This window comes from Phragmites australis, chromosome 4 (assembly GCF_958298935.1).
Source record: "Phragmites australis chromosome 4, lpPhrAust1.1, whole genome shotgun sequence".
Lineage (NCBI taxonomy): Eukaryota > Viridiplantae > Streptophyta > Magnoliopsida > Poales > Poaceae > Phragmites > Phragmites australis.
In genome coordinates, this window is record NC_084924.1 from 9,578,294 (window position 1) to 9,596,091 (window position 17,798).

General features: G+C 47.5%; 3 protein-coding genes across 3 annotated transcripts; 2 read left to right on the forward strand and 1 right to left on the reverse strand.

Moving 5' to 3' along the window:
• Positions 1-3,831: 3,831 nt before the first annotated feature.
• Positions 3,832-5,952, forward strand: LOC133915610 (ACD11 homolog protein-like). The gene is made up of 4 exons (XM_062358827.1): positions 3,832-4,393; positions 4,888-5,060; positions 5,361-5,503; positions 5,711-5,952. Exons 1-4 carry the CDS (start codon positions 4,121-4,123, stop codon positions 5,815-5,817), a joined length of 696 nt encoding a protein of 231 aa, XP_062214811.1. The 5' UTR covers positions 3,832-4,120; the 3' UTR covers positions 5,818-5,952.
• Positions 5,953-8,622: 2,670 nt separating this feature from the next.
• On the forward strand, positions 8,623-10,198 carry LOC133915612 (uncharacterized). Its single transcript, XM_062358828.1, has 2 exons — positions 8,623-9,200; positions 9,832-10,198. Exons 1-2 carry the CDS (start codon positions 8,793-8,795, stop codon positions 10,003-10,005), a joined length of 582 nt encoding a protein of 193 aa, XP_062214812.1. The 5' UTR covers positions 8,623-8,792; the 3' UTR covers positions 10,006-10,198.
• Positions 10,199-14,610: 4,412 nt separating this feature from the next.
• LOC133914168 (heat shock 70 kDa protein BIP2) lies at positions 14,611-16,838 on the reverse strand. Its single transcript, XM_062357307.1, has 2 exons — positions 15,490-16,838; positions 14,611-15,400 (listed from the first exon to the last, which is right to left on the reverse strand). Exons 1-2 carry the CDS (start codon positions 16,757-16,759, stop codon positions 14,658-14,660), a joined length of 2,013 nt encoding a protein of 670 aa, XP_062213291.1. The 5' UTR covers positions 16,760-16,838; the 3' UTR covers positions 14,611-14,657.
• Between the last annotated feature and the right edge of the window lie 960 nt (positions 16,839-17,798).

Sequence of the window (17,798 nt, forward strand, 5' to 3'; positions counted from 1 at the left end):
TTATCCAAGTTTAAGCCTCTCTAAAGATAACAATCCTACATCTTATGTATTTTGTTATCAGTGCTTATGAATTGGTTACAGATGAGTTTTCATGGCTCCTGCCTCTCTCCCTTTACAAACCGGGTCATCATCTCTTTATAGACTAGAAAGAATAAGAACTTACAAGTGAGTCCTATTTAGCAGACCCATATCTGACTATATATTCTACTCTTAAATCATTATCATGGAAAACCGGCTGAATCCAACTTGTCCTAAGAGCTCTGCATACCTGTCCCATCCATGGAACGCCGCCGCACCTGCCTCCCTCAGTCGCCTGGCCTGTCCCATCGTCGTGCGCTGCAGGTTCGTATGTCAAGCCATCTCGTCCCTGTGCTCTGTTAGTCTACCTACAAAATCATCCACTTGTTTGATCGTTCTGCAGATCCTATCCTATCTGTCGTGTGGCGCAAGTCGGTCCGCAACGTTCCACTCCGTAGCAATTAATGTTACGGGATAGGGCGCTACCCACCTACACCGATTACGACTTTATTCGCTGGAGGAGATGCTTTGAAAAGAAAAATACTTTGATAGATACTAATAAATACGATTAAATAGGTTAAATATAGAAGTCAGAAGGATGATCATATGAGCCTGCACCGGTCGCTGGATGAACTAAGGTTCAGAAAAATTCCCGCCAGTCCCCACATCTCGTAAGTCACGTTACGTAGAAAACCGCTTATTCAATACTCCGATACCGAATCACATGATGGTACGGGCAGAGAGGCCATGATTTTATTTTTTGACGAATGAAAGAGGGCAAGGAGCCCACCCAAACGTTTCCATTAGAAGTCACTTCTTGCGAACCAAGGGAGGCAAGCGTCTGTTTGCCAGACAAGCACGACGCTCGGTACAGAGGGAGGAGACTAAGGTCCTGTTTGTTTCAGCTTCGGATTGTGGAATCCGAAGCTGAAACAAACAGACAACTTTTGGTTATAGCTTTTTAAAATCTGCTGGTTGGATTGTGGGAATCTGAGAAGCTGGTTTTTCTCAGCTTTTGATAGATTGTGAAAGTCCATTTTACTAAACTGTCCATAATTTTTTTTAATCTACAACCTAAAAACTTTTTATAATCCAGTTTTTTACAGTCTAGCTTTTATAAGCTGCTTTTCAGAATCTCTAGCTGAAACAAACAGGTCCTAAGACGGCTGCTAATTTACATGCGAAAAGGGTGTCACGCCAAGTCAACAATCGACTGGGAGTCATGCAGCAAGGCGCGGGTGTCGAGCTGGACATGATCGAAGACCATGCGGTTGCCGTTGTCGGCGATTATTAAAATCGATTAGGTAAATAAATATGGATATATGTTTATCAATTATACATATAAAAAAGAGTATAATAATCTTATATCCTATCTTGGTTAATCTTAAGGACAAGATAATCAGAATGTGATATGTCTATATCTATTTATGAATCACGATAATTTCTCTAATATTTTAAATCTTAAAGCTCTTGTCGTTTGAATTTACTGTAAATTTTAATGGGTTGTTTCTGGTTTTATCCGATCTCATAGTGTTTCTGTTTAGCTCCGTATCGCTTATTCCACCCTCTCTTTAGTACTCTCTTCTCTTTTTATAAAATTGGATCGGGGAGACATAATATATTTAGAGTTTTAAGCGAAACATTTTTAGATTATGTTATCTAAATAATTCTTTCTCGATACGAGGATAATTTTCATGTAAAATAAGATGGATCATTAAAAAACCAGCATATGCTAACCTACTGTATAAGGTAACCTATACTTTTACCATGGTATTGGTTGACGACCGAAATTAATATATTGTGAAGAATTTCGGTTATAAAAATTTCTAGTTGACCGGTAAACAGTACCTATAATAAGTATGTAGAACTCCACCAGTGTGCAGTACTCCGACTAGATGAACAGTACCCTCCAACTAGTAAACAATGATTTCAGCCCAGTGAATAGTGATTTTAGAGTAGTGAACACGATCAATGGTCATGACCAATGATCAGGCGACCAGTGATCATTGTTTGTTCATGCAGTTGGTCTCCGGACAGATAGAAGAGTTAATCAAATCTAAGAAAGTCGAACTACATTAAAGCGTATTTGAGTAGATATATGGGAGTTTTATATGTTTAAATAGGAAATATATGTTTGTTATAGAAAGTTTGGAGATCAGGTAGGCATAGCCAACTTATATCTGTAAGTCTTGTTCGGTTTGAATTAGGAGTTCTGATCTCTTACGACTATGACCTGTTGCCCTTTAAATATGGGAGGATCATAGTCGATTGAGAAAATCAATCGATCGATCAAACACAATTTACAATATCTTTCGTCTTTTGCCTAGCTCTCGTAGTCCCGTTCTTTTTTTCCATCTATATTGCTTCCTATTCTTGATCTCGACGATCAAGGACAAGCCACTGATCACCCGCACTCTGACAGGGTTCCTTCCGAGCGTGGGTGATGACGAAGGTCTGATAACGGAGCTCCACGACCAGAGCATCCTAGGTGCTGCTCGTCAGATATTACACACGAGGTGCTCGGTGTGTTTGGAGTGACAACTTTTCGCGTCAACACACTTTTTGATCTCGACGACCCTTTTTTATCTCGATGAGCAGCTCCTATAGTCCTGTTCCTTCTCCTGCTGCTACTCGTTCTTGATCTCGACGACCAAGGACAAGCCGCTGGCTAACCGTACTCTGACGGGGTCCCTCTCAGGTGCGATTTGCTGATGAAGATCTGTCGCCGTAGTATCAAACTAGACTTCCTACATGCTGCTCGTTGGGTTAGTTATCTTTTACCGATTTACTCGTAAATCAGCCGCTCGTTACCGCGAAAACACAATAGTTACCCGCTGTTGTATGCTCTACGTGTGCTGCTGCAGATTGCACACGAGATGCTTGTGTGTTGATACGAGGATCCATATTTTTATACTAACAATACTCCATCATCATCAGGATATACCGACAACAGCCGGTGCGTAGGCCTCCAAACCGATGCAGGAAGGAGCGGGTCCTGTCTTCTCGTAGCGGAGCACCTAGAAGAAGACATTCTTCGTGGGCGCCAAGCTACGGCCATCAGCGGCTCACCGACTAGCGCCATGAGCTTGGTGTAGACGAAGCCGACCTTGAACGCCTCAGACCGCGACCCGGCGAGGGAGCGGATGTCTGGGCCAGCCGGCCAGGGACTATACTGACTGAGGGGAGGACTTCGCCGAGGAGAAGCAGCTCAGCGCCGACAGCCGCGAGAGGCGGGGACGCCAACTGATGCCATGTGCCCCGGCTGGCAGGGCCTCGCGGGCGAAGGCATGGTTTAGGCTTGTTGACACCTGGCAGATGCTCTCTCATCCTCTAAACTTGAGCACGAGCGTCCTATATAAAAGGATTGCTGTGTGAAACGACTCCTTAAAGGTTCATCTTTCTTAACATGATTCACGAAACTGTTACTGGAAAGTATGGTTTTGGGATAAATTTGATAAAGTTGGCGTAGTTTATGGAATGCGCTCCAAATTTAGGATGCTATTGCACCACCCCGAGCACCGCAAGTCCGCCCAATGTGTACGCATGGAAAAGACCAGGGATTAACTTGGATGAAATTTTGTAATTTCCGAGAATTTTAAAGAAAAACAAAATATTTAATTTTGAAGTTTTCTTTCGCTAACCTATGGAACCCACATAGGATAAGAATTTCATCGATCGAAAAAAAATTATAAAACTAAATTGAAATGTCTGGAAAAGACCATTCCCTTCAATCTGCCACGCCATCAATCCTTGTCGATCCGTCCGTTCTTCTCGAGTCCTCACGAGATGCCTATATAAGCAGGGTCCGATTAGCCAAACCGCTGTCCCTCGAATCCTCCTCCTTCCCACGGCAGATTTCTGGCCACCTCCTATACATAGCCCAGCTAGCCTCCCACCCTTACCCGTTCCCCGACCCAGCCCAGAGCCGCGCGCGGAGGCGTTCGCACACCTCGCCGCGCTATATCTCCGGGCGCGCCCGTCCTCTCGCCGCGCGTCCTTCGCTCCCCGCACCACCACCCCTTCCGTTGCGCTCGTCAACGGTCACGGAGGCTGCACGCTCCGGGGAGAGAAGGAGAGAAGGGAGAGGACAGGACAGGACAGGATGCTGGGGTTCAGGCAGCATATGCCGTGGTCGTCGGCGGCGCCGGCGGAGCCGCTGTGCGACAAGGCGGCGGCCGTCGTGGCGGCGCGGCGCGGGATGGAGAGGCCGCTGACGGCGGTGGCGGAGGCGTTCGAGGAGCTGGCGCGGGGGATGGAGGCCGACGGCGGGGAGCTCCGCCTCGCGCCCTTCGGCGACACCTGCGCCCTCGTCTCCGTGCTCTTCAGCTCCCTCGGCATGGCGTTCAAGTTCGCCGAGATCGAGTACGTCACCAAGGTGAGCGCCCGGCGACCCGTCCCACGATCCGCTTCGCGGTTGCTCTGGGCAATTCGTTGTTGTTGTTTTTTTGCTTGGTTCGTGAGGTTCTTTCGATCTCTGGGACAAAGATCCAAGATTCGACACGGCGACGAGATGAAATCGGGCGAGCGACGCGTGGATTCGATTGCCATTTTTCTCTCTGACTTTCATCAGATCTTTCAGCGTCCACCGCCCTTGCTCTGAATTGGATTATTCTATCTTTTCCTTTCTTTTACAAAAAGAAAAGTAACCCCCCGCGCCCCCAAAAAAATTGGAATTTTGCATTCTTTTCCTTCAAGAAAGCACGAGAAAGAACATTGCCGCGCTGGTTTGACCTGTAGCCGGTCGCGTGCAGACTCTTTTCGAGATTCAATGGCTCACGTTACGTGCTCTTGGTTTCCCATTGTCAATAGTCGCGTCAAGAAATGTAACCGCGCTTTACCGTGTGAATACTCAATCATCCATTCGTCCAGGTGAACGACCTCATCGGTGCGGGCAAGTCGTACGGCACGCTGAACGACATCCTCGACAAGGACTTAGAGAACGACTCCGTGAAGAAGCAGGGCAGCCACTCCCGGAACCTGCGCAGGGTCCGCCTCGGCCTCGGCCTCATCAAGGTCCTCTTCGAGCAGTTCCTCGCCACCGAGTACGTCTCCTCGTTTCTTTCACCCAAGCATAACATCTCGTTACCAAAGTGTGAAACATTTCAGGCCAGCTAGCCGCTTGTCTGAATCTTTACGCGTCAGTTTGTCCTGTACTATGTGATGACAAACGCTTTGATCCAGAAACGGTTGCTTTACTCATAAGCTATTGTGTAGTATAATTATCGAGTGCTACGATTGACAGGTAGTTCTTCCGCTTAAAAAAGATGATTTTTTTTTTTTTGCGAGGAGCTTAAAAAAGATGATTGATAGGTAGTTCTGTTCTCTTGCACTTGGTTTTTCAGGGGTTCATTGTATGATGCTGCCACCACTGCATACGGGCAGGTCTGCGCGCCGTTTCATAGCTGGGCAATCAGAAAAGCTGTTGGTGCTGGGATGTACACTCTCCCAAGCAGGGAGCAGTTGATAGTGAGGCTGAACGAAACTGGTAAGCAAACAAGAACGCCCATCGTAATTTGAAGAGCAAGAGAGCTTCCCAATCTGAGTACCTTGAGTTTCGGGTTCGCGAAAAGAAAGTACCTTGAATTTTCAGGGATCGATCAACGTTTTTGCAGATGATAGTGAAGAGCAATAGCTGGACTGTTTCAGATTCTAGATTTTCTTCCTCTTAACATGCCCTCTATTGTTTCTTCAGATTGCTCCGTGCAGAAGGAGATGAGGAGATACATTGACGCTTCTAGTCCTATTATAGAATACATCGATAACCTTTTCCTCTCGAGGAACATTAACCTAGATTGGTGAACTGAACCGAAGATCATGTTTGTAGCTTGTTCTCAAGCTGTTCTTGATGCCATTGATACAACTGCATGATAATTCTAGTACGACCATGGATACACTTTTCTTCTCCCAGATATGCATATTGAATTGTATGGACAATGCGATGGAAGCTATTCGGATCGCCAACCAATAATTCTGTTCTAAATCGACTAGAACTCAATTTTGATTTGTTTGGAAAGTAGGAATTTCACATAAAACAGTTTAATTACCATAGAATTCTAGAAAAATTCTAGCACTCGAAACAGGGCCTAAAAATCTGATATTTAAATAGTGGAATCTTCTCTTTTTATGTTTTTTGGTAGAATCTTTTTTATTTTTTGAAAGACCCAGAACCCGGCATTATTGTATTAATAGAAGTTAATAGAAGAGCAGTTTACAAAGAGGGTGTGCCAGAAACAATCCATAGGACAAAATATATGAATCCCTATAAAACTTGTCAAAAATCAGCTCTCGATAATATGTCTGAAATAGCGATGTGGTTAAGATCTATTACAATAGAGAATATTAGATCTAAACTAATCTAGAGTTGAAGTCACGGAGTCTCTCCGATTGTTTGTTCTGTTATCGCTTGTCTCGAGTTATGTATGCCCTGTAACTTTTTTTTAGGGATTTAGGTCCCTGCCTTATATATAGGTCATATCGCTGTCTCGATAGGAAGTCATTTGTCTTATCGACTAAGATAAGACAACCGAATTCAACTTAGATATTAGTCGTACTCGAGTCGGTTAACTTGATTGAGACCTTTTGAGTATAGTCTTTCGATGTCATCGAGTATACCTGTCGGTGATATGGGAACCAGGGGTCCCCGAGTTCCGAGGTCAAGACAGCAAAATACCACGTGGCGCTTTCCCTCGGGGATTACCTCCCTGAGGTCCAAGAAGACCTAGTTCCGGGAGAAGGCAGTTCCGGGAGAGGGTGTTCGGGGCCATGAACAGTGGTCCCCGAGTATCCGAGTCCCCCGAGGATCCGAGAAGGCAGTTTCGGGAGAGGGCGCTCGGGGCCATGAACAGTGGTCCCCGAGTACCCGAGTCCCCCGAGGACCCGAGAAGGCAGTTCCGGGAGAGGGCGCTGGGGGCTATGAACAGTGGTCCCCGAGTACCCGAGTCCCCCGGGGACCCGAGAAGGCAGTTCCGGGAGAGGGCGCTCGGGGCCATGAACAGTGGTTCCCGAGTACCCGATTTCCCCGAGGACAAGAAGAGACATATCAGGGAGAGTGCGCTCGGGGCTATGAACAGTAGTCCCCGAGCGCCCAGAGTTCCCTGAGAACTTAAGAAGCCCCTTGCCGGTGGACCCCACAAGGGCTCAGCGGTGATGTGTCAATTGGTGAGAGGTCTGATACTGCATTTAAGAGGGAACGCGGCCTGTCACTTTCAACTACTCCCCCATGCCTGTTGTCAGTCCCTGCCAGCTCCCGTCAGGGAGGCGTGGGGGTATTTAATGCGACGGGTCCCATCGCACGTCATCCCGCGTGGCTCGGAGATATCATCGCTGGGCTCGAGGCTTATCGCCTGCCCCCCCTGCTGTGTTAGGCCCGCTCTAACCGAGCGGGCATGCGGGGTGGTTCAGCTGCTGCCCGGTGGGCCCCTCCTCCTGGGAACGGCCAGAACCATGCGTAATGGGCGACAAGATCGGACGGGGACGTATTTTCAACCCCCATAATGTCAAGCTGCAATCCATGATGGTTGCTTTCTATTTATGGCGCCTTGGGACTCACGTCCTCCTTTCTGGGCACGTCAGGTCGCCCCGACGGGATATAAGAAGGGGTGGACACCCCAAAGAAGAACATGTTCAAGTGAAGTGGTAGAAGATAAGGACAAGTTAAAGAAGTTCAACCGACGACAGATAAGCTAACGAAGTCAGAACACACAAAGATCGAAACTCTAGATTTAGACAGAAATCCTTGTAACACAAGAGATCCAGATAAAGATATTCTCAAAGCATTTATAGCATACACACAGGAGTAGGATGTTACGCTCGTGCGGGCCGAACCTGTCTAAATCCCTCGAGCATTTATTCGCTCTAGCATCCGATCATCCGTCCCGCCTGCATCTCCTATATACTCTCATTTAATTCACGTACAAGGTTGATTCAGAACTATCCTCCTGGCCGAATTTCAAAAGGGTCCTTCCGGATCCCCGCTTGAAGAGTTCATCTTTCAACAATACCGGATTTCGCAGATTTGAGTCCACAATATCCGAAGTTATTAAAGATGTGTATAATATATTTTATCTGTATATAGTATATTCCTTATATATATATTTCTTATGATGTTTGACAAAACTAAAACAGAGGACATGGCCATTGGCAGTAGGCCGCCAATGTGCTTTATCCTAGATTTTTGAAACAATCTAATCGATCTATTTTTATTTAGGATGATTTATTTGATTAATTCAAATATTTAAGGCTCATCTTGACCTTGCACCAAATATGGCTTTAAGTAACTTTGTCATAGGGAAAAATAAATTCTATTCTATATAATCAGATCCTACCAAAGATCTTTTTTTTTACGATAATATATGTCTTTTTTCTCTCTTTTCTTTTCAGTCTAGCTATTGAATAAAAGATGTGTGACTAAATCATTATCTCACAAAGATAAAAATATCTAATAAAATTTGCGTCTAGAAGCTACTCCATTGGTCTGACTCTGGACTCGAAGTTCTAACAAGAAGAGATATCCTTGTTAAGTACTAAAATCAAAATTAGTTTTTTTAACCTTTTACAGGCAGAAAAAATAAAAATAGAAATGGTTTATATGCAAATGCAAGCAAAATCCGAAACTAGAAAGAAAGAAAAAGAAAAATCTTATCCCTTCTCCCACCCGGCCCTCGCAGCTCCAGAGAAGCGTCGACAGCAGGAGCTCCACGCCGCGCTCCAGCCTCTCCACGTGACCTCGCACACTCACAGTCTCACGCTGCCCCCGCCCGGCGCGCTCCAGCCTCATGTCTCTCCTCACCTCCCCCACGCCGTTCGGCACGGCAGCCGTCCGCCGCCGCGCCGTCCCTGCCGTGGCCCCGCTCCTCCCTCCTGCAGGCGGCCGCGCCGCGCTGCACGTGGCACTCGCGCGCCGGGGCGGCGTCTCGTCCCGCACTCAGCGGCGCCTCGAGGAGCGCGGCGGCAAGAAGCGCCGCGGCGGCGGCGTCGCGGCGCCCGACGTGGACGAGGACGCCTCCGCGGCTGCGGGGGAGGCGGCGGCGGAGTGGGAAGGGGAGCCGCTCGGGTTCGAGGTGTCGACGGAACCCATGCCGGAGCTGCCGGAGCCTGAGACGCCCGATTTCTGGGAGGGACCCCAGTGGGAGGCCCTCGGCTTCTTCGTGCAGTACATGTGGGCGTTCGGCGTCGTCTTCGGCGTGAGTACCTCCTCCTCCTCCATTGGTGGTTCTCGTTGTGCACTTGCTGTGTTCTTGGTGCAGTGTTGTTCCTGCCCATTAGTCAAATGCTCCAATCTAACCTTTTGTTAACAAGATATCCACGCTAATTGAAATCTCCGTGGCTCCATGCTGAATTGCTCTGCATATAAAAAGTCAGCAAGAAACAATACCTGTGTAAACGTTTTGCGCACTAGTTTTAAACTGCAGTATGATTACATTTGATATTGTGAATTTGACTCCAGCTTGATATGCCAAATTTCACGCCGTTTTTTATTGATTGTATGTCGTATCTGGACTGAAAGAGGCTCGTTCCAGTGGCTAATAGGTGAAAAATAACGTGTTGCTGAAAACATACATGAAGTTGTTTCTTCGCTTACTGCTTAACATGATCTAATCTAGTGTTTTTGTGTTGAATTACATCACTGAATGAAACATTCTTGATCGTTATTAATTGGCAATTGGCGTACATCCATATTGAATTTGATTGCCTTGGAAGATTTTCACTCACAAATCACAGTTCCTCCATTATACATGTTAACTCTCCAGCAATAGAGAAGGGACAGTAATTTGTGGGTTCTCACTTGCAAATCACCGTTGCCTACTTGTGCAGCTGGTTGCTTGTGGTGTTGCCGTGGCTACCTACAACGAGGGGGCAACAGATTTCAGAGACACTCCTGCTTACAAGGAATCGATCCAATCACAGGAGTTCCCTGAGGAGTCAGAATCATCAAGCGCCGACGTGTTTGAAGGTAATCCGACTGAGGTAGCACCAGCTCTTGAGTAGGACCATCAGAGGAGACATGGCAGAGAAAAGATGATGGCTCTCTATCTGAGCTGTTGCCTGTAGGGCTTTGCCTTGTGGTACCCGGTAAGACATGTATGGTTCGGTTGAAATCATAATGCTAAGAAAATTGCCTGGTCAGTATTGTGTACTGAATTTTCCCTTGGAAGAAAATATAATGGCTAGTGGTGATGAAGTTGAACTGTATTCTTTTATAAAAAGGTAGTGAAAAAGAAAGTGAGCAAGCAATCAAGCATTGCCTTCTTTCATGTATCCTGCATTCATCGTACCCTTCCTGTGATAGGATGGTTTTTCACGCATATAGCCCAAGGGAAATGTATAGTTCAAATCAATTTCAGGAATTACATTCTGTACCAACCCAGTTCATAATTTTTCTAAATAATTTTGCACTAGTATTGCAAATTTCCTACTGTAACATGTGGAATTATCAGATGGTTTGAATCATTTTTAACTGCATATGCTTTTTGCTCACCCACCCAACCATCGTTTTCAGATTGCTTTTGTGCTTTGTTGCACCTCATTTTCGCATATTAACTGCTACTAAACACCCGAGTTACCCTCAAGGGGAGGAGCTGCTGTACAGGGCTGCAAATGGCTTGGCTCAACCGCTGAAGTCCCAACCAACCAATACCCATTACCCACAGGCCACGGGACGTGCACCGGAGGACACAAAGCTCCATAACCTGATTGTAATCTGGCATTCCCAGACAGACAGGGAACCATCCATAAAGTGGGCGATATGCGCATGGCACATTGGCACGCTGCTGTTCTTGAGTCATGGCATAACTCTTCGTGATACCAGACAAAAGAGGACGAGGCGTGTTATTTCACGTGCGTGTGTTGGTACAGTGACTCATAAATTTTCTTTTTTGGAAAAAATTTCTCTCTATAATTTTCTTTTTTTGAAAGGTTTCAAAAAGAGTTATCAAGACAAATTATTTAGATAAATTTTCTAAATAAGTTTTTTGAAGAAAATTAACTAGAAAAGTTTTGAGAAAAAGTTAACCAAAAAAGTTGGTTAAGAAAAGTTATTCGGATTTTTTAAAAAAAAATCTAAAAATAAAAAGTGAGCCTGTTAGGGGGCGGTGTGAGCAAGGCAGCGCGTGAAAAAGAATTTCTGTTGACATTGAGATGTGAATCATACATTGACAGTCCGAACGAATAAATGTCAATACGTCCTGTTCGTCATCTCGTGTACGGGATCAATATTATGGATCCCAGATTGTTGAAAGTTTCTGGCGTAGTTGCAAGTGTTATTCCAGTTTACCACATGAGCAGAGAATTATCGTAGCGCAAGACTCCCATTTGATCGATGTACCACCAGATAACGAACCTAGGAAATCAGAGCTGTCCATAAATTAAATACTCCGTTTTTTAATAACTGACAATTTTGATTTTTGATTTCATACTTTGACCATTGATTTCTAGCAAATACATATGCAAATAGCTCTAAGCATATAATATCCGTAAAGTACTTCTGATGGCAAATCTAACGATACCCTATCCATTTTACTTCTGTAAATATTTTATAACCAATTGTTAGTCAAAGTATGAACACAAGATTTAAAATTGTCAGTTACTAAAAAAACAGAGGGAGTAAAGGCTATTTGGTAGAGTTTTCACTGATTCAAATTCTCTGCAGAGAGTGATTCTCGAAGTGAAGTGATTCTCTAGAATAAATTATAGAGAGAAAGCGATTCTGTACGGAAAGTGATTCAGGGGAAGCTGTTTTTTTCAGCTCCCCAGTTTCTATTTTATTTCAGAGAATCACTCCTCACTCAGGGTGCTAAAAGCTGAAAAAAATTGTTTGACAGAGCTTCCCTTGATTTTAGCTGAGAAACTGCTCTGGGAGCTCTGCCAAATAGACCTAAATCCGTTAAGAATATCTGGTGATAGCTCCTATTACCGATAATAGTAATCATATTAGTAGGGCATCACAACTATTAATCTATTAGCCAATATAGGGGAAAAACAGAAACAAAATCTACAAAGATATCATAAGAACTAAGCCTTTTTTATAAGTATAAACTTCAGGATATATTTTATTTCTTTGTATGAAAAAATATGCATGTTCGTCTCCTCCTCCTCCCCGAGCGCCTCTTCTGCCTTCCTGCTACTCTCTGTCTCTAGCATCATCGGCCCCCTCCCTCCGAAGCACTACCGCAGCCGTCGTTCGTCTCCCTCCTCCGAAGGACCGGAGCCCCATGGAGAACGAAGAAAGGTCACTGGAGTCTCCCTGAGTCGGTTCTCACGTGAATCCACAATTTCCCCCGGCCATATCTTGTTACGCACGTCATTCTTCTTCAACTCCGGCACCACCGGCTTCACTATCTAATTCATCGCTGCGGGCCTCCATCCTAGGATTTGAGCCTTATATGAGCCTCCCCACTCCTTCTGAAGCTTGAGCGCGCACTATTTTTGCTTGGGCCTGCGGCCAGCGCGGCCGTCCGTGAGAGCTACCCACCGTCATATCCCTGCGCTCGTCGTCGGCCTGGTTCTGACCGGGCCCACCGGCTAATAGGCACACAGTAGAGTTCGCACGCATACTTAGATGCTTTAGGTGCCCTCGGCCCGCTGAGCGGTGCCGCTGTCCACTGGTGACAGGTGCACCCGTGCACCAGTGAGGTACATGCCATGGCCGTCTCTGAGCTTGCCCGCCGACCGTGCTCTAGTCACTGCTGACGGCTGCGAGTGCCTCAAATAGAACCTCGGCTACACGCTGACACTTTTTCTGGCTGGCCGAGCTGCGCCGTCGTTTGCCACCGGCCAGGCACGCTAGAGCTCCTGTATAACCTTCTATGCGCCTGTTCTGTTGAAGCTCGTACATATTTGACCGTGGTCAAGTACTGACCAAGTCAACATGTGTCTTGGCCCACTCCCATGTGAAGAGCTAACTCGATCCGGGTGAAAATAGGATTTAGAGGTTAAATTAGTTAGGAAATCCAGGAAAAGACAAATATATGTAATTTTACATCTTCTGTAACCATTTAACATGTTGTAAAGGAGCTAAAGCAGTTGCTAGCACTTCTACCAGTATATCTATTTGCCTAGGTATGAAAAGAAATACTAACATATCAAAGGTTCTGCATAATCTAGCAAAGAGAAAAGGTACTACATAATCATTTAACTCGTTTCCTAGACTTTGAACACTACCATCATTAGAACAACTGTAAATTCATTCTGGTATTCCTAGGATGACGTAGAAATACTCCATGCTAGGCAGAACTCTTTGGCAAAGAGCATTGTGGCAAATGTGGCCTCATCTGGCTGCTCCCCAGATTATAGCAGACCACTGGATTAATGTAGCTTTGAGCATAACCTTGGTTTTGGTAGTACTATTACTTCATGGCTAATGCAATTTTGTCACAACTCATTAGTTATTTTGCCTAATATTATTTTAGAATTCAGTATGACATTTTCAAAACATCTGAAATCAATCTCACATGAAAGATATTGAACATATTTTGCTGGTTTGTAAGTTGTAACAACCTATGTTTGAGACATAAATATGTGGAACCATTGACGACCGTGGTCGGCAATCCTCAAATAGAGGAAAGAATTTGGTGTAGATTCTGTCCTGAAAGTAAGTTTTGTTTTCTAAAATCCAAATAATAGCTTGATGATGTGAAATAGACATATTAGTGATGTACTCGAAAGATTCAATGGAAGGAAAAGGCCCAAACATTTTTAAAAATGATCTATAAAGTGTGAAAGGTGTAATTATACCTCAAACAAGTTCATACTACTAAATGTTTTCTCATATAGGTTTGTCATCTACAGCATATCATAACAATGTATGTCACAATCATTTTGCGAGGAATAAGTTAAAGGGCATTGAAGAGTGCAATGTGTATACAGAAAATTTAGTTTAGAATTCCAGTTCTCAGTCAGATGGACCATTCTAATTTGAATAAGACACCAATATTACATGTAATTCTTCACCCATGGTTAACATGACTGATATAGTTTTTACTCAAGTTCTTGCAACATTATTGATAAACAGTGAATTTAATCGAAAGAGCTCTTCTCACAACATTGTTTGCTCTTCTTTTGATCAATTTTTACATACTCTTATTCGTTTTGGAAATTCTACTCTTATTCTATGATCTTATCGTCCAACTATGATAAATACCTACAGCAAACAATGTTCTATTCAAATACTGCAGCATTCTGTGGGTTATTTCAATTGTCCCTTAACCTGCACATATTCCTATATCAACTAAAAGAAAAGAGGCAATATTTCTAACACCTACCATTTATTCATTTGTTACATTGAAAGATTTGATGTTTTATAACTTTGTTGTTAGGTTGCACTGCAGCTTTTGCGTGTAAGTTACTGAACTGTCTGGCTAAGATTTGAGTAACTGTGTCCTAAATTTCTTATTTGAGAATTTTCCTTGCTTCATTCTCAGCTTCCTATTAGTGACTAAGATTGATAATGCAGAACTTGATTCAAATACAGGTAAAAAGATATAGATTACTATTAACGGTGACAGGAGCTATCAGACCTTGCCTTTTCTAGTAAGCCACTAGAAAAGGCAAGGCCTTATTTACACGAAAATTTCATTTACATCATGATTCCTCCAGAACACCTAGAAAACTCGACACAGAGCAGCTCGTGAATCGTGATCACTCTACAGCTCGTTCACGTCGTCCTCGTCTCCGGCGCCAGCCGATCCGCCCGCGCCGCCTCCGCTCTTCTCGTACACCTGCTTGATGATCGGGCCGCACACCTCCTCCACCTCCTTCAGCTTCTCCTCGTACTCCTCCTTCTCGGCCGTCCGGCCGCCATCTTGCTCCTCCAGCCACTCCAGCGCCTCCTCCAGGGCCGCCTCCACCCTCTCCCTGTCCTCCTCGCCGATCTTGCCGCCCATGCCGCCGTCCCTCACCGTGGCCCGCAGGCGGTACACGTAGTTCTCGAGCCGGTTCCGCGCGTCGACGCGCTCCCGGACGAGGCGGTCCTCCTCCGCGAACTCCTCGGCCTCGCGCACCATCCGATCGATCTCCTCCTGGCTGAGCCGGCCCTTGTCGTTGGTGATCGTGATCGACTTCGACTGCCCCGCCGCCTTGTCCACCGCGGTCACGTGGAGGATGCCGTTCTCGTCGACCTCGAAGGTCACCTCGATCTGCGGCACGCCGCGCGGCGCCGGCGCGATGCCGGTCAGGTCGAACCGGCCCAGCTCGCGGCAATCCTTGGTCAGGCTCCGCTCGCCCTCGAACACCTTGATCAAGACCGTGGTCTGGTGATCCTCGTAGGTCGTGAACACCTGCGACTTCTTCACCGGGATCCTCGTGTTCCGCGGGATCAGCTTGGTCATGACGCCGCCGGCCGTCTCGATGCCGAGCGTCAGAGGCGTCACGTCGAGCAGCAAGATGTCTGGCCATCAAGAACATCGCAGAGCACGTCAGATTCTAAGTATTACGATACCATCAGTGACAATCAAGTCAAAGCATTAGTGACATTACCTTTCGTCTCCGCGCCGCCCTCGCCGCTTATGATGCTGCCCTGGACGGCGGCGCCGTACGCGACGGCCTCGTCGGGGTTGATCCCCTTGTTGGGTTCCTTCCCGTGGAACATCTCCGTGAGGAGCTCCTGCACCTTGGGGATCCTGGTGCTGCCGCCGACGAGCACGATCTCGTCGATGTCAGACTTCTTGAGCTTCGCGTCCGCGATGGCCTTCCTGACGGGTCCCAGCGTCTTCTTGAACAGGTCCATGTTGAGCTCCTCAAACTTGGCCCGCGTCAGCTGCTCGGAGAAGTCGACGCCGTCGAACAGGGCCTCGATCTCGACGCGCACTTGGTGCTGGCTGCTGAGCGCGCGCTTGGCGCGCTCGCACTCGCGGCGGAGCTTGCCGAGCGCGCGGCCGTCCTTGCTGATGTCTTTCCCGTGCTTCCGCTTAATGAGGCGGATGAAGTGGTCCATGACGCGCTGGTCGAAGTCCTCGCCACCGAGGTGCGTGTCGCCGCTGGTGGCGAGCACCTCGAAGACGCCGTGGTCCAGGCTGAGCACGCTGACGTCGAAGGTGCCGCCGCCGAGGTCGTACACCAGCACGTTCATCTCCGCGCCCTTCTTGTCCAGCCCGTACGCGATCGCCGCCGCCGTGGGCTCGTTGAGGATCCGCGGCACGTTGAGCCCCGCGATCGTGCCGGCGTCCTTGGTCGCCTGCCTCTGCGCGTCGTTGAAGTACGCCGGCACGGTGACGACTGCGTCGGTGACCCGCTGGCCGAGGTAGGACTCGGCCGTGTCCCTCATCCTGGAGAGGATCATGGCGCTGATCTCCTCGGGGCTGAACACCTTCCTCTCGCCGCCCTTCATGGGCACCTCCACGTACGGCTTCCCGCCCTTGTTCACCACCTTGTACGGCAGGTACTTCACGTCCCTCTGCACCTCCTCGTCGTCAAACTTGCGTCCGATGAGGCGCTTTATGTCGAAGATGGTGCGCTGCGGGTTGAGCGGCGCCTGGTTCTTGGCGGCCTCGCCGACGAGGCGCTCGTCGTCGGTGAATGCCACCCACGACGGCGTGATCCGGTTGCCCTGATCGTTGGTGATGATGTCCACGCGCCCGTTCTGGTACACCCCGACGCACGAGTATGTCGTGCCGAGGTCGATGCCGACCACTGGCCCCGACGCCGCCTTCCCCTTCCGCGCCTCCGCGCCATCGGCCAACCCGCACAGGTACCCTGAGCAAAGGAGAGAGAGCAGAACGAGAGCTAGAACAGAGTGCTTCGTCATCATCGCCTGAGGATTCTCTGCTCTTTGTTAGATCGAACGAAAGTTCACTTGTTGTCACTTGGGAGATGTGTGTCTTGGTTTGTGGATTTGGAACATGCGTGATCCTGCAACTGCAGGCTCAGGGATTATATGGTTCTGGCGGGCGATGAGCGTGGTAGTCGCCAGAGTGTTCTGGCCCGTGCACGACCTCCACCTCAAAAGGTGTCGTAACGACGGCCCACGTGAGGAGGCCATTCGTGCGTCGCCACGTACCCAGGGTGGTCTCGGTGGTCGGTGCGGCCAGGTCCGTTCGGGTTGCAAGTCCGACAGCTGTGGAGCCGAGCCCAGCGTGAAGTTGGCGGTCCGTCGCAGAAACACAGGCCTCTTCTAGCAGGCTGTAGAAAAGATCAAGCCACCGTTGCGCAACTTGGGCTGTACTTGATGCTCTGCCAAGTTGGGCTAATATACTTCGGATACTTAGGCCACGGTGAACCCAGACTTACAATTTACTTACTCTTTTTAGGTACAAGTCGCGCGTGCATGCGCACATACCCATATAGCTGCTTGTGCCGGTGTACTCTTAGCACACGTGTAAATAAGATTAGAGATATAATCTCATGTAGTATAGGTATATGTTTGGCCAATTAATGCAGTTAGGGTTGACAATAGGTCGGGTCGGATCCGAGACGGAGCAAAACTATGCTCAACTCGAAACCCGACATACTCAACCCGACCTGAACCCGAAATGTCATACGGGTGAAAAATAAAACCTGAATTCGAACCCATCGAGCGCACGTCAGGTCTGACTTTCCCTCCTCTACTGCTCGCCATCTCCCTCCTTAAGTCCTCCCCGCCGCCGCTCCCTACCAGATCCTCTCCATCTGCTGGGCCGTCGCGCTCTCCCGGACACCCACATAAACCGTGTTGCCCTGTCTTTCACCGCATTGGACCCCCTCAGCGATATCACCTCCACCGTCCTCACCTCCACCACGCTCCCCACACTATCACGCTCTTCAGCTAGGCCAGCCTCCTCCTCGACGCCATCTCCACCTTCTAGTCCTCG

Excerpts from the sequence above, each read along its gene's own strand:
- LOC133915610 (XM_062358827.1), top strand. The coding sequence starts at position 4,121 with ATGCTGGGGTTCAGGCAGCATATGCCGTGGTCGTCGGCGGCGCCGGCG. Across the intron at positions 4,394-4,887 it reads AGATCGAGTACGTCACCAAG|GTGAACGACCTCATCGGTGC; the intron begins GTGAGCGCCCGG and ends CCATTCGTCCAG. Across the intron at positions 5,061-5,360 it reads GAGCAGTTCCTCGCCACCGA|GGGTTCATTGTATGATGCTG; the intron begins GTACGTCTCCTC and ends TTGGTTTTTCAG.
- LOC133915612 (XM_062358828.1), top strand. The coding sequence starts at position 8,793 with ATGTCTCTCCTCACCTCCCCCACGCCGTTCGGCACGGCAGCCGTCCGC. Across the intron at positions 9,201-9,831 it reads CGTTCGGCGTCGTCTTCGGC|CTGGTTGCTTGTGGTGTTGC; the intron begins GTGAGTACCTCC and ends CTACTTGTGCAG.
- LOC133914168 (XM_062357307.1), bottom strand. The coding sequence starts at position 16,759 with ATGATGACGAAGCACTCTGTTCTAGCTCTCGTTCTGCTCTCTCTCCTT. Across the intron at positions 15,401-15,489 it reads GGGCGGCGCGGAGACGAAAG|ACATCTTGCTGCTCGACGTG; the intron begins GTAATGTCACTA and ends CTTGATGGCCAG.